This window comes from Macaca mulatta, chromosome 2 (genome assembly GCF_049350105.2).
Source record: "Macaca mulatta isolate MMU2019108-1 chromosome 2, T2T-MMU8v2.0, whole genome shotgun sequence".
Classification (NCBI taxonomy): Eukaryota; Metazoa; Chordata; class Mammalia; order Primates; family Cercopithecidae; genus Macaca; species Macaca mulatta.
In genome coordinates this window covers 28,645,514-28,659,095 of record NC_133407.1, presented here as the reverse complement: position 1 = coordinate 28,659,095, position 13,582 = coordinate 28,645,514, and the positions used below count along the sequence as shown (strand labels likewise).

At 39.1% G+C, this 13,582-nt stretch overlaps 1 protein-coding gene across 1 annotated transcript in view; it reads right to left on the bottom strand.

The window, feature by feature from the left end:
• Positions 1–13,582, bottom strand: part of EFHB (EF-hand domain family member B) — a 59,657-nt gene that overhangs the window by 28,134 nt on the left and 17,941 nt on the right. Inside the window, exon 5 of the mRNA XM_001088383.5 lies at positions 10,698–10,808. Coding sequence (XP_001088383.4) covers positions 10,698–10,808 — 111 coding nt within the window. The remainder of the gene's footprint in view (positions 1–10,697; positions 10,809–13,582) is intronic.

Sequence of the window (13,582 nt, the reverse complement as noted above, 5' to 3'; positions counted from 1 at the left end):
CAACCAAGAAGGTAGGAAATGATGGAGTAAAGACATTCAGCCTCACTAGTAATTCAAATAATGTAAATAAAAACAGTAAATGTCGTGTTAATGAAGTAACAAGAAATTATAATGGTCTCTTAGTTAGACAAAAATAAAGAAGATTGGGTAAGCTCATTACTGGGAAGCGTGTGGAGAAATGGATATTCTCATACTCTGGGTCTAAGGGCAAATTGGGCAGTAATTTGAGCTGACAGTTTGGCTCTAAGAGTAAAAATTTCTCAGAAATCTAGGAATGTAACTTAAGGAAATAGCCAATCACATTAACAAAGGTATATAAACAATATGTTTTTGTAATAGTGAAAATATAATGTAGATACTGACATGAAAAGACATTCCAAAATATTTCATAAGACAAAAAAAAAAAAAAGCAAAAGGAAAAAAGTATATATGATGTGGAATAAAATGAACATACATACTGATATATATAAAAGTGCAAAGAAAAACACCTATGAAAGTATTATCGGCCGGGTGCGGTGGCTCACACCAGTAATCCTAGCACTTTAGGAGGCTGAGGCAGATGGATCACCTGAGGTCAGAAGCTCGACACCAGCCTGATCAACATGGTGAAACCCTGTCTCTACTAAAAACACAGAAATAGCTAGGCGTGGTGGCAGGCGCCTATAATCCCAGCTACTTGGGAAGCTGAGGCAGGAGAATTGCTTGAACCCAGGTGGCAGAGGTTGCAGTAAGCCGAGATCATGCCACTTCACTCCAGCCTGGACGAAAGAGCAAAACTCCATCTCAAAAAAAGAGAAAAGAGAGGAGAGGAAAGGAGGGGAGGAGAGGGGAGGGGAGGGGAGGGGAGGGGAGAGGGAAAGAAAGAAAGAAAGAAAGAAAGAAAGAAAGAAAGAAAGAAAGAAAGAAAGAAAGAAAGAAAGAAAGAAAGAAAGAAAGAAGGAAGGAAGGAAGGAAGGAAGGAAGGAAGGAAGGAAGGAAGGAAGGAAGGAAGGAAGGAAGGAAGGAAGGAAGGAAGGAAGGAAGGAAGGAAGGAAAGAAAGAAAGAGAAAGAAAGAAAGAAAGAAAGAAAGAAAGAAAGAAAGAAAGAAAGAAAGAAAGGAAGGAGAGAAAGAAAAAGAAAGAAAGGAAAGAAAGAAAGAAAGAAAAAGAAAGAAAGAAAGAAGAAAAGAAAGAGAAAGAAAGAAAGAGAAAGAAAGAATCATCAGTGTGAGACAGAGAATTGTGGGAATTTTTTTGTATATTGTATATTTCTATATAGCTTTCATTTCATGAAAGTATCACTTTAGTAACGATTAAAATTAAGTTATTTTATAGTATTAAGTGTATTTTAAATGTTGTAGATCCATATTTATTGCTATTTACATATTATTTAAGTAAAACATTTAAAATATATAGAGCAGGCTCCCTAAAAGCATGGAGAGTAATATCCCGTTTATTTAATGATTAATGATTTAATGGCTCAAGGATGGGGGTTAGAAAAAATGTTCAGAGAGAGGAAGTGGAGCAAGATGGCAGAATAGGAAAGCTCCACCGATCATGTCCCAGTCCTGTGTCCCAGACCCACACCCGCCCCCCACCCCCTACAAGGACACCAAGTTGACAACTATCTACACAGATATGAGTGCCCATCTCAAAAATCAGGTGGGTAACTCATAGTACCTGGTTTTAACTTCATAGCACTGAAAAAAAAAAAAGGCACTGAAGAGACAGAAAAAATAGTTGTGAATCACGAACACCACCCCTCCCCAACCCCGGCAGCAGCAGAGTGGTGTAGAGAGCTTCTCCTGGCACCAGGGCAGGGAGAACACAGCAATTGTGAGGTATTAAACTCAGTGCTTTCCTGTTAGAGCAGAATGGAAAACTGAACCAAACTCAGCTGATGCCTGTCCACAGAGGCAGCATTTAAATCAGCCCTATCAAAAAAGGAATTGCCAATCCCAGTAGTCCGAACTTGAGTGCCTGCAAACGTTGCCACCAAGAGCTACAGCACTCTGTGTCTCCAAGTAACCTTGAAAGGTGGTCTAGGCCATAAGGACTGGAACTCTTAGGCGACTCCCAGAGCAGAACCAGGCCCAGAGACCGTGGACTGGGGGCGGGACACATGTCATACTGGGACACGGGCGGGGGCAGCCAAGGGAATGCTGGCATCACCCCTCCCCTCACCCCAGGCTGCACAACTCAGCTCATGGCTCCAAAAGGGACCCCTTCCTTCCGCTTGAGGAGAGGAGAGGGAAGAGCAGGGAAGACGTCACCTTGCATCTAGGATACCACCTCAGCCACAGCAAGATAGGGTACTGGTGGGACTCAGGAGGCCGCCATTCCAGGGTCTGGTTTGCAGATGACATTTCTAGACACATCCGGGGCCAAAAGGGAACCCACTGCTTTGAAGGAAAGAACCCAATCCTGCCAGCATTCATCTCCTGCTAACTGAAGAGTTCTTGGGCCCTGAATAACCAGCTGTCGTTATTCAGGGCCCAGGTAGTACACCAAGGGTCTTGGGTAAACCTCTCAGACTTCCTGGCTTCAGAAGAGACTTAGCACATTATCAGCTGTGGTAGCTACAGAGCAAAACTCCTTCTGCTTGAGAAAAGTACAGGGAAAAGTATAGTAAAGAGGACTTTGTCTTACACCTTGGGTACCAGCATGCCCACAGGGGAGTAGAGCACCAAGTAGGCTCTTCGGGTTCCCAATTCCAGGACTTGGCTCTTGAAAATAACATTTCTGGACGTGCTCTGGGCCAGAGGGGAACCCACTGACCTGAAGGGTAAGTACCAGGCCATTAACCTCAAGCTGACTTAAGAGACCTTGGGCCTTAAGAGAACATTGGTGATAGTCTGGCATTATTTCTCATGGCCTGGAGTGGCGGTGGCTACCCAGTGAGGTTCCTCTGCCTTTGGGAAGGTAAGGGAAGAGTGAGAAAGACTGTATCTTGTGGTTTGAGTGCCAGCTCAGCTGCAATACAGTAGAATACCTGGTAGACGTCTAAGGTTTTTGACTCTAGTCCTTGACTCCCAGACAGTACTTCTGTACCCACCCAAGCCCTGGGGGACCTCACCACCCTGAAGGGAAGGACACAGGCCTGGCGGGCTTTGCCACCTGTTAATTATAGAGCCCCAGGACCTTGAGTGAACATAGGCTGCAGCCAGAGGTTGAGTACAGCAGGACTTGGGTGAGACCAAATGCTACACTAGCTTCAAGTGTGATCCAATACAGTCAGCAGTGGTGGCCACAGGGGTACTTGTGTCACTCAACCCCCAGCTTTAGGTGGCTCAGAACAGAGAGAAAGACTGTATGTTTAGGAGAAAGTAAAGGAAAAGAACATGAGTTTCTGCCTTGTAACCCAGGGAATTCTCCCAGATCTTATCCAAGTTCATCAAGGCAGTGCCTCTACAAGTTTGCAAAAACTAGTGTTACTGGGCTTGGGGTGCCTCCTAAAGCAGATACAGCTTAGATCACCACACCCAAGTCCTTTCATATATCTGGAAAGCATTTCCAAGATGAATGGGTACAAATAAGCACAGACAGTGAGAACTACAATAAATATCTAACTGTTCAATGCCAGACACCAAGGAACATCTACAAGTATCAACACCATCTAGGAAAATATGACTTCACTAAATAAACTAAATAAGACACCAGGGACCAATCACGGAGCAACAGAGCTATATGTCCTTTCAGACAGATAATTCAAAATAGCTGGGTTGAGGAAACTCAAAAGACATTTAAGATAACACAGAGAAGGAATTCAAAATTCTATCTGGTAAATTTAAGAAAGAGACTGAAATAATTAAAAAGAATCAAGCAAAGGCCAAGCGTGGTAGCTCACACCTGTAATTTCAGCACTTTGGGAGGCCGAGGAGGGTAAATCACCTAAGGCCACGAGTTCAAGACCAGCCTGGCCAACATGGTGAAACCTCATCTCTACTAAAAATACAAAAATTAGCCAGGCGTGATGGTGCCTATAATCCCTGCTACTGGGGAGGCTGAGACAAGAGAATCACTTGAACCTAGGAGAGGGAGGTTGCAGTGAGCCAAGATCACACCACTGCACTCCAGTCTGGGCAACAGAGTGAGACTTCATTTCAAAAAACAAAAACAACAACAACAACAAACAAAAAAAGAAGCAGAAATTCTGGAGCTGAAAAATTCAATTGACAAACTGAAAAGTACATCAGTCTCTCAATAGCAGAACTGATCAAGCAGAAGAAAGAGTTAATGAGCTTGAAGAGAAGCTATTTGAAAATACAATCAGAGAAGACAAAAGAAAAAAAAATTAAAAGAACGAAGTACAACTAAAAGATATAGAAAAATAGTCTCAAATGGGCAAATCTAAGAGTTATTGGCCTTGCCAAGCAAGGTGGCTCACGTTTGTAATCCCAGTACTTTGGGAGGCCAAGGTGCAAAGATCACTTAAACCCAGGAATCTGAGACTAGCCTAAGCAACATAATGAGACTAAATTTATTATTTTTTTATTTTATTTTATTTTTAAACTTATTGCCCTTAAAGAGAAAATAGACAAAGAGATAGGAGTAGAAACTTTATTCAAAGAGATAGCAGAGAACTTCCCAAATCTAGAGAAAGATATCAATATCCAAGTACAAGAAGGTTATAGAACACCAAGCAGATTTAACCCAAAGAAGATTACCTCAAGACATTGAATAATCAAACCCCCAAAGGTCAAGGATGAAGAAAGGATTCTAAAAGCAGTGAGAGAAAAGAAACAATATACCATGGAACTTCAATAAATCTGCCAGTAGACTTTTCAGTGGAAACTTTACAGGAGAGAGTGCCATGACATATTTAAAGTGCTGAAGAAAAGAAACTTTTATTCTAGACTAGTATATCTTATCTGGTGAAAATATCCTTCACACATGATGAAGAAATACTCTCCCAGGCCAAAAAATAAAAATAAAAAGCAGAGGAATTTCATAAATACTAGACCTGTCCTACAAGAAATGCTTAAGGGAGTACTTCAATTTCAATCAGAAAGAAAAAAATATTAATAAGCAATGAATAATCACCTGAAGGTGCAAAACTCACTGATAATAGTAAGCACACAGAAACACACAGAGTGGTATAGCACTGTAACTGTGGTATCCAAACTACTCTTATCCTGAGTAGATAGACTAAACAATGAACCAATCAAAAATAATAACTACAACAACTTTTCAAGACATAGAGATTATAAGAAGATATAAATAGAAACAACAGAGTTAAAAAAGGGGAGAAAGTTAAGACATAGAGTTTTTATTTTTCCTTGTTTGTTGTTTATGCAAATAGTGTTAAGTTGTTATCAGGTTAAAATAATGGGTTTAAGATAATATTTGCAAGTCTCCTGGGATTCATCTTTGGGACCCAAGTATTTTTCAACATACGCAAATCAATCAATGGGATATATCATATCAACAGAATGAAGAGTAAAAAAACCATATGATCATTTCAATTGATGCTGAAAAAGCATTTGATAAAATTCAACATCCCTTCAACATTAGCAGTAGCTAATGCCTGTAATAATAGTAGTAGCAATTCAACATTAGCAGTGGCTAATGCCTGTAATAATAAAAACCCTCAACACACTGGATATAGAAGGAACACACCTCAGTATAATAAAAGCCGTACACAACAGAATCCCAGCTAGGATGATACTGAATGGGAAAAGACTGAAAGTTCTTCCTTCATACTGGAAGTCCAAGCTACAGCAATCAGACAACAGAAAGATATAAAGGGCATGCAAATTGGAAAGAAAGAGGCCAAATTACCCTTATTTGCAGATGATATGATCTTATATTTAGAAAAACCTAAAGAATCCACAAGAAAATTATTAGAACTGATAAATTCAGTAAAGTTACAAGATACAAAATAAACATACAAAAATCAGTAGCATTTCTATATACCAACAGTGAATGATGTGAAAAAGAAATTTAAAAAGTAATCCCATGTATTAAACACAATAGCCACACATAAAATTAAATATCTAGGAATTAACTTAATCAAAGATTTCTATAATGAAAACTATAAAACACTGATGAAAGAAATTGAACAGGACACCAAAAAATCAAAAACCATTTTATGTTCATGGATTGGAAGAATCAATATTGTTAAAATGTCCATACTACCAAAAGCAATCTACAGATTCAACGCAATCCTTACAAAAATACCAATGACATTCTTCACAGAAATAGAAAAAAAATCCTAAAGTGTATATGAAACCACAAAATATCCAGAAAAGCCAAAGTAAAAAGATCGAAACTGGAGTAATCACGTTACCTGACTTCAAATTATACTACAGAGCTGTAGTAACCAAAACAGCATAGTACTAGCAGAAAAACAGACACATAGACCAATGGAACAGAATAAAGAATCCAAACAAATCCACACACCTACAGTGAAGTCATTTTTGGCAAAGGTGCAAAGAACATACACTGAGGAAAAGACAGTCTCTTCAACAAATGGTGCTGGGAAAACTGGATATTCATATGCAAAAGAATGAAACTAGACCCCTATCTCTTGCCATATACAAAAATAAAATCAAAAATGGATTAAAAACTTAAATCTAAGACCTCAAACTATGAAACTACTACAAGAAAACATTGGGGAAAATCTCCAGGACATTGATCTGGGCAAAATTTCTGGAGTAATATCCCACAAGCACAGGCAACCAAAGCAAAAAAGGACAAATGGGATCACGTCAAGTTAAAAAGCTTCTGCACTGCAAAGGATAAAATCAACTAAGTGAAAAGACAACCCACAGAATGGGAGAATATACTTGCCAACTACCCATCTGACAAGAGATTAATAACCAGGATATACAAGGAACTCAACTCTATAGAAAAAATAATAATAACCTGATCAAAAAAGTGGACAAAACATTTAAATAGACATTTCATCAAAAAAAAAAAAAAACAAATAGCAGACACATGAAAAGGTGCTCAACATCACTGATCATCAGAGAAATGCAAATCAGAAGTACGATGAGATATCATCCCACCCCAGTTAAAATGGCTTATATCCAAAATACAGGCAATAACAAATGCTGGTGAGGGTGTGGAGAAATAGGAACCCTTGTACACTGTTGGTGGGAAGGCAAATTAGTACAACCACTATGGAGAACAATTCAGACGTTCCTCAAAAAACTAAAACTTGAGCTACCATATGATCCAGCAATCCCACTGCTGGGTATATACCCATAAGAAAGGAAATCAGGCTGGGAGCAGTGGCCAATGCCTGTAATCTCAGCACTTTGGATACCAAGATGGGTGGATCACCTGAGGTCAGGAGTTCAAGACCAGCCTGGTAAACATGGCAAAACCCCGTCTCTACTAAAAATACAAAAATTAACCAGGCATGGTGGCAGGCACCTGTAATCCCAACTACTTGGAGGGCTGAGGCTGGAGAATGGCTTGAACCCAGGAGGCGGAGGTTGCAGTGAGCCGAGATCACACCACTGCACTCCAGCCTGGGCAACGGAGCAAGAATTCGTCTCAAAAAAAGAAAAAAAAAAAAAAGAAAAGAAAAGAAAAAAGAAAGAAAATCAGTATATCAGAGAGATTACATGCACTCCTGTGTTTGTGTCAACACTGTTTACAATGAGATTTGGAAACAGCCTATGTATCCATCAACAGATGAATGGATAAATTATGATGAACCTATAAAGAAAATGTGGTATATTTACACAATGGGGTACTATTCAGCCATAAGGAAGAATGAATTCCAGTCTTTTGCAACAACAGGGGTTGAACTGGAGATCATTATGTTAAGTGAAATAAGCAAGGCACAGAAAGACAAACGTTGCATGTTCTCACTTATTTGTGAGATCTAAAAATAAAAACAATTGAACTCATGGACAGAGAGAGTAGACGGATGATTATCAGAGGCTGAGAAGCATAGCGGGGGTGGTAGGGAAAAAAACTAGAAAGAATGAATAAGAACTACTACTTCATAGCACAATAGGGTGACTACAGTCAATAATAACTTAATTGCACATTTTTAAATAACTTAAAGAGTATAATTTGATTGTTTGTAGCTCAAAGTATAAATGCTTGAGGGGACGGATGCACCATTCTCCAAGATGCACTTATTACATGTTGCATGCCCATGTCAAAACATCTCATGTACCCCATAAATATATATACCTACGATGTACCCACAAAAAAAAAAGAATAAGAATAATTTTTAAAATGTTCAACTTCTCAACTGTAGTTATCCCTAGCTAATGGGATTTCAAGGTTATATTTACTCTTTCTTCATTTTTTAATATTTAAGTTATCTACAATTATAATGTATTTCTATAATTAAAAAGCTACTTTCCTTATGAGGGAAAAATTAAGATCATATTTAAAAGATCAGATTCTACAACTTTTCAAGATGCCATTGAAACTTCCATAAAAATAGCAAACGAAGGAAATTGTAGTCATGTTACGGTCCATTAGAGCTCTTCTAAATATAAAAAACTACACTTATTTTTCTCAGACTGTTAAATGCTTATAAGGTATCTCATTGTAGGTTGTCTATACATTGTACATATTTATTGACATAGTTCTTTTTGCTTTTTATTTTATTTTGAGACAGGGTCTCACTCACGCCCAGGCCTAGAGTGCAGTAGTGCAATCGTGGCTCACTGCAACCTGGAATTCCTGGGCTCAAGCAATCCTCCCATCTTAGCCTCCCAAGTAGCCAGAACTACAGACATGCGCCACCATGCCTGGCTAATTTTTTTATTTATTTTTCATAGATACAGATTCTCCCTATGTTGCCCAAGCTGGTCTCAAACTCCTGGGCTCAAGTGATCCACCTGCCTCAGCCTCCCAAAGCGCTGAGATTACAAGAGTGAGCCACTGCACTCAGACCAAAGTTCTTTTTAAAACAATTAAAGAGCATTGGATTAGACTGTGCAATAGACATGAAACTTTTTCAAACATGAATAAAATATTTTCACAAGACAGAGAAGGAATAAAGGAGGGAATGAATGAAAGAAAGGGAGGAAAGAACAAAAGAAAGAAGGGAAAGAGCAAAAGAAAGGAATGGGCTAGGGAAGTAGAGGAGTAAAGATATGGAGAGAAGTCAAGACTGTGAGAAGAAATATGGCATCTGTGCAGATAGCAACAGGGGCAGTGTGAGAGTAGAGACAATCTTAGACAATCTGGGAACACGTTGGGGCATGTAAAGAACCAGCAGATACTTCCTTATCACTGACAAAACAAGAAAAGAAAAAGAAAAAGGAAAAAAAAAAGGAAAAGGAAAAAGGAAAGGAAAGAAAGAGGCGGGAGAGAGAGGGAAGGAAAGGGAAAGGGGAAAAGAAACAAAAAAGGAAAGAAGAGGGGAGGGAAGGGGAGGGGACGGAAAAGGAGGGGAGGGAAGGAAGGAAGAAAGGAAGGAAGGAAGGAAGGAAGGAAGGAAGGAAGGAAGGAAGGAAGGAAGGAAGGAAGGAAGGAAGGAAGGAAGGAAGGGAGAACCAACACACATCGGCTATGACAGAAGCAAATGGCAGACTCCAAACATGAAGCTATGAACAGAAATTTGGGAGGAGAGCATAGAAAGGGAGTCTAGTGTTAGACGGCAGTGGAGGAGAAAAAGTAAAGAAATAAGAAATGAGGAGCAAGAAAGCCCCCCCCTTTCTTGCAGTGAAGGAGAAAAGATAAGAAATAAGGAGCACAACCCCCCTGCTGTGCTGCAGTGAAGGGCAGCTCTTCTAGCTAATAAAGACTGAGTTTATGAACCATGCACAATCCATAGGCTTTCTCAGGACATGTATCAGAGTCTACTTCTCAATCCTTTATTATATCAAGACTTTATTTAACATCAACGTATTGGCAATTGAGTTTTATTTTATAGCACTATAAACAACTAATGCCTTTTTAGTTGTGTTATGGAATAATTCTAGTAATATGCTACTAGATATGAAACTTTAAGACAAGATCACTAAAAATAATAATAATAATAACAGCTAATAATTTTGAGTACTTAACTATGTTCCAGGTACTACGTTAAGCATCTGACATCTAATCAATCCTCACAATATTACTATACCCATTTAAGAGATAAGAATATATAATGATCAAATAAGTAAATTGCCCAAGTTTTAAAAGATAGTAAATAGTTGAGCTAGGATTTGAACCTGATCTGATTCAAAAATCTGTGAACTTGACCAACACCCAATATTCTTAATATAAAATTAAGCACTTAGAATAAGTATTGAGCCGAGTGCAGTGGTGCATGCCTGTAATCACAGAACTTTGGGAGGCTAAGGTGGGAGGATCGCTTGAGTTCAGGAGTTTGAGACCAGCCTGGACAACATAGGAAGACCTCATCTCTATTTAAAAACTCAAAAAATTAGCCAGGCATGGTGATGCACACCTGTAGTCTCAGCTGTTCAGGAGGCTGAGGTGAAAGGATTGCTTGAGCCTAGGAGGTGCAGACTGCAATGAGGCATGATCACACCACTGCACTCCAGCCTGGGCAACAGAGACCCCTGTCTGAAAAAAAAAAAAAAAAAATTAAAATTAAATTTTTTTAAAACCATAAGTATATGCGGTACAGGTTTTCCCAGCTATCATGGTTTATGACCTTATGAATAAGATTGTATTAATCACCTATTACATGCCAGGCATTTAATTTTATGTACTTATCTCCTTTATTCCTCTTCACAAATCCGAGAGTCCCATATCCTCAGGCCCATTTTGCATTGGAGGACACCTACCTGCATAATAATCATTATGAGAAACAACATACAAATCATGTCCTTCATTTCCTTCTTTAAATACTTCTTCATAGGATTTTGGTGGATTCACCACGTCTTTAGCAGAGTATTCTGAAGGAAGAATTAATAAAATCAGTTCCAAGGTACTTTTTAATCTATTTATAAGACGTTTATATTGACTAGAACAAATGAGAAATTAGGTATGCTGGATGCAAGTCTACATAGACATCCCGAGAGATCACAAAGCCAACATACATGATTTATCAAGAAAGGGAAGCCCCCTTGACCTGGCTCACCCCCTAGAAGTCTGAAGCATGTTAGAACTTTATTATCAGTTGGCTGGGAGCAGTGGCTCACACGTGTAATCCCAGCACTTTGAGAGGCCAAAGAGGGTGGATCACCTGAAGTCAGGAGTTTGAGATCAGCCTGGCCAACATGATGAAACCCCATGCCTACTAAAAAAAAAACACACACACAAAAAAATTCCAGCCTGGCCAACATGGTGAAACCCCATTTCTACGAAAAATACAAAAATTAGCCAGGTGTGGTAGCACTTGCCTGTGGTCCCATCTACTCTACTCGGGAGGTTGAAGCAGGAAAATCACTTGATCCCAGGAGGCAGAGGTTGCAGTGAACCCAGATGGCACCACTGTACTCCAGCCTGGGTGACAGAGCGAGACTTTCATCTCAAAAAAAAAAAAAAAAAAAAAAAAAAAGAACTCTATTATCAGTTAACTGTTTAGTTGTGGTAAGCCATATTCCAAGCACAGTTAAATTCCTGGTCCTGAGAATCTCTGTGCAATTTCTATTTTAGTTTGCTGCAGACTTCTCAAGATGATCTAAACAAATCTGAACCACAAATTAGAACCCCTAACGCCCTATGGGGTAGCCATGGTGTAAATTTTGGCAGTTTTAGATGGAAGCATACACCCTGTGTCTGTTTGGATCTGAATCTGTATTCCCAGGCCAGGCTCAGTGGCTCAGGTCTGTAATCCCAGTACTTTAGGAGGCTGAGGTGGGTGGATCATCTGAGGTCGGGAGTTTGAGACCAGCCTGAGCAACATGGTGAAACCCTGTCTCTACTAAAAACACAAAAATTAGACGGGTGTGGTGGCACATGCCTATAATCCCAGCTACTCGGGGGGCTGAGGCAGGAGAATCACTTGAACCTGGGAGGCAGAGGTTGCAGGGAGCTGAGATCGTAACACTGCACTGCAGCTTGGGCAACAGAGTGAGACTCCGTCTCAAAAAATTAATTAACTAATTAATTAATTTTTAAAAATGAATCTGTATCCTCAGTGTAGCCAGAGGTACCAGGGAAATCACTGGAATCAGGGAGAAATTCTTCTACTGGTCCTAAATCTAGAAGAAATGTTTGTTTAATAGCTGCATTCCCATGACTAGTGGTACCCAGTTTTGTGTACAGTGAATAATTTTGTTTTTACTGCTTTAGATAATAATTTGTAAATGTAACTCCATTTACAATTTCACTCTTCCCTTTTGACCTAACAACATAGATTAAGAAGTTTCCTTTATTTTGGCCTTTCTGCCAAGAATTAAGGTATATAAACTAATAGTTAAGAATATCAGAAGATGATTCCAATCAAAATAATCCTGTAAAGCAGAACTTCTTTTTGATATATGAACATTACACTTAATGATACACATATATACATGTTTTGAAACATTGTTTCTTTGTATATATTTAAATGAGGAACACTTAGAGAATACTTTCCACATTAAATAAACTAATCCTAGGTAGCAGTTATGATATAATGGCTATAATGCCATGTCTAACAGTTCATATACATAGGATTTCTTAAACCTATCGAAAAGAAGAGGTGGGAAATAGTCACTCACATCTGTAATCCCAGCAGTTTGGGAGGCCAAGGTGGGAGAATCACTTGAGTCCAGGAGCTTGAGGCCAGCCTGGAAACATGGTGAGACCCCAGTCTCTATATAAATATAAATATATATAGTTTATAAATATAAGTATATATGTTTCATATGTTTATGAAACATAAAAAGGAGAGGATATTTAATCTACTCTAAAATACATTTTTCATGTGTCAAATTTTAAAAAACTTTAGATCTGAGGTAATAAGGTACAACTCCAGATTTTACATTCCAAAGTATAATCTATCTTCAGAGTAGATGTCACTACCTTAAGGAAAATAATCTAGTGAGCCTTTCGGTGAACAAAGCTAAGGTTCCTGGAAGAGAGCCTCAATGGGTATGGAAAGACAAAGAGAGAATTTCTCCACAAAAATAAAGAAAGATGGAATTTGAGATCTCCTATGGTAAGACTCCTAGAGGGAGGGGATAACCTCAAAAAGAGTAAAGGAGAGAAATCTGAGAAAGGTGTAAAGAAAGGCACCCAACAACACGGCAGGAACCTGGGTCTTCAGAAGGAAGAATGGCCTATGACCAGTTCCAATGAGTTATTTGTTGAAAGATGGTACTCTACTCCCCCTCAGAATCAGAGTGGAAGTCACTCTGCCCTGTGATTGGTTAATATGCACGTAGACCTCATGGATCTGCATGAATGGAGTGTGGTATACAGCATTTACCAAACTTACCTGTGCCATGAACTCTGTTTCATAAAGAGTTCAGAGTCACGAACACATGTAAAGCACTGATGGAAACAGAACACACGAATGGATGTCCAAGGCAAAGGGATTGCAGTTCTCTAGCTAGTCCCAGAGCCAATTTTTATTGAGTACTTTCCTGTCTTTACACCATACCTACTATGCTCACTATATCTGGACTCCAATACCTGAATTTTTCCTGCTTCTGCATACATACATGTCAAGGATTTTGGTTCTGAGAATAACTTTCTTTTTTTTTTTTTTTTTTTTTTGAGACGGAGTCTCGCTGTGTCGCCC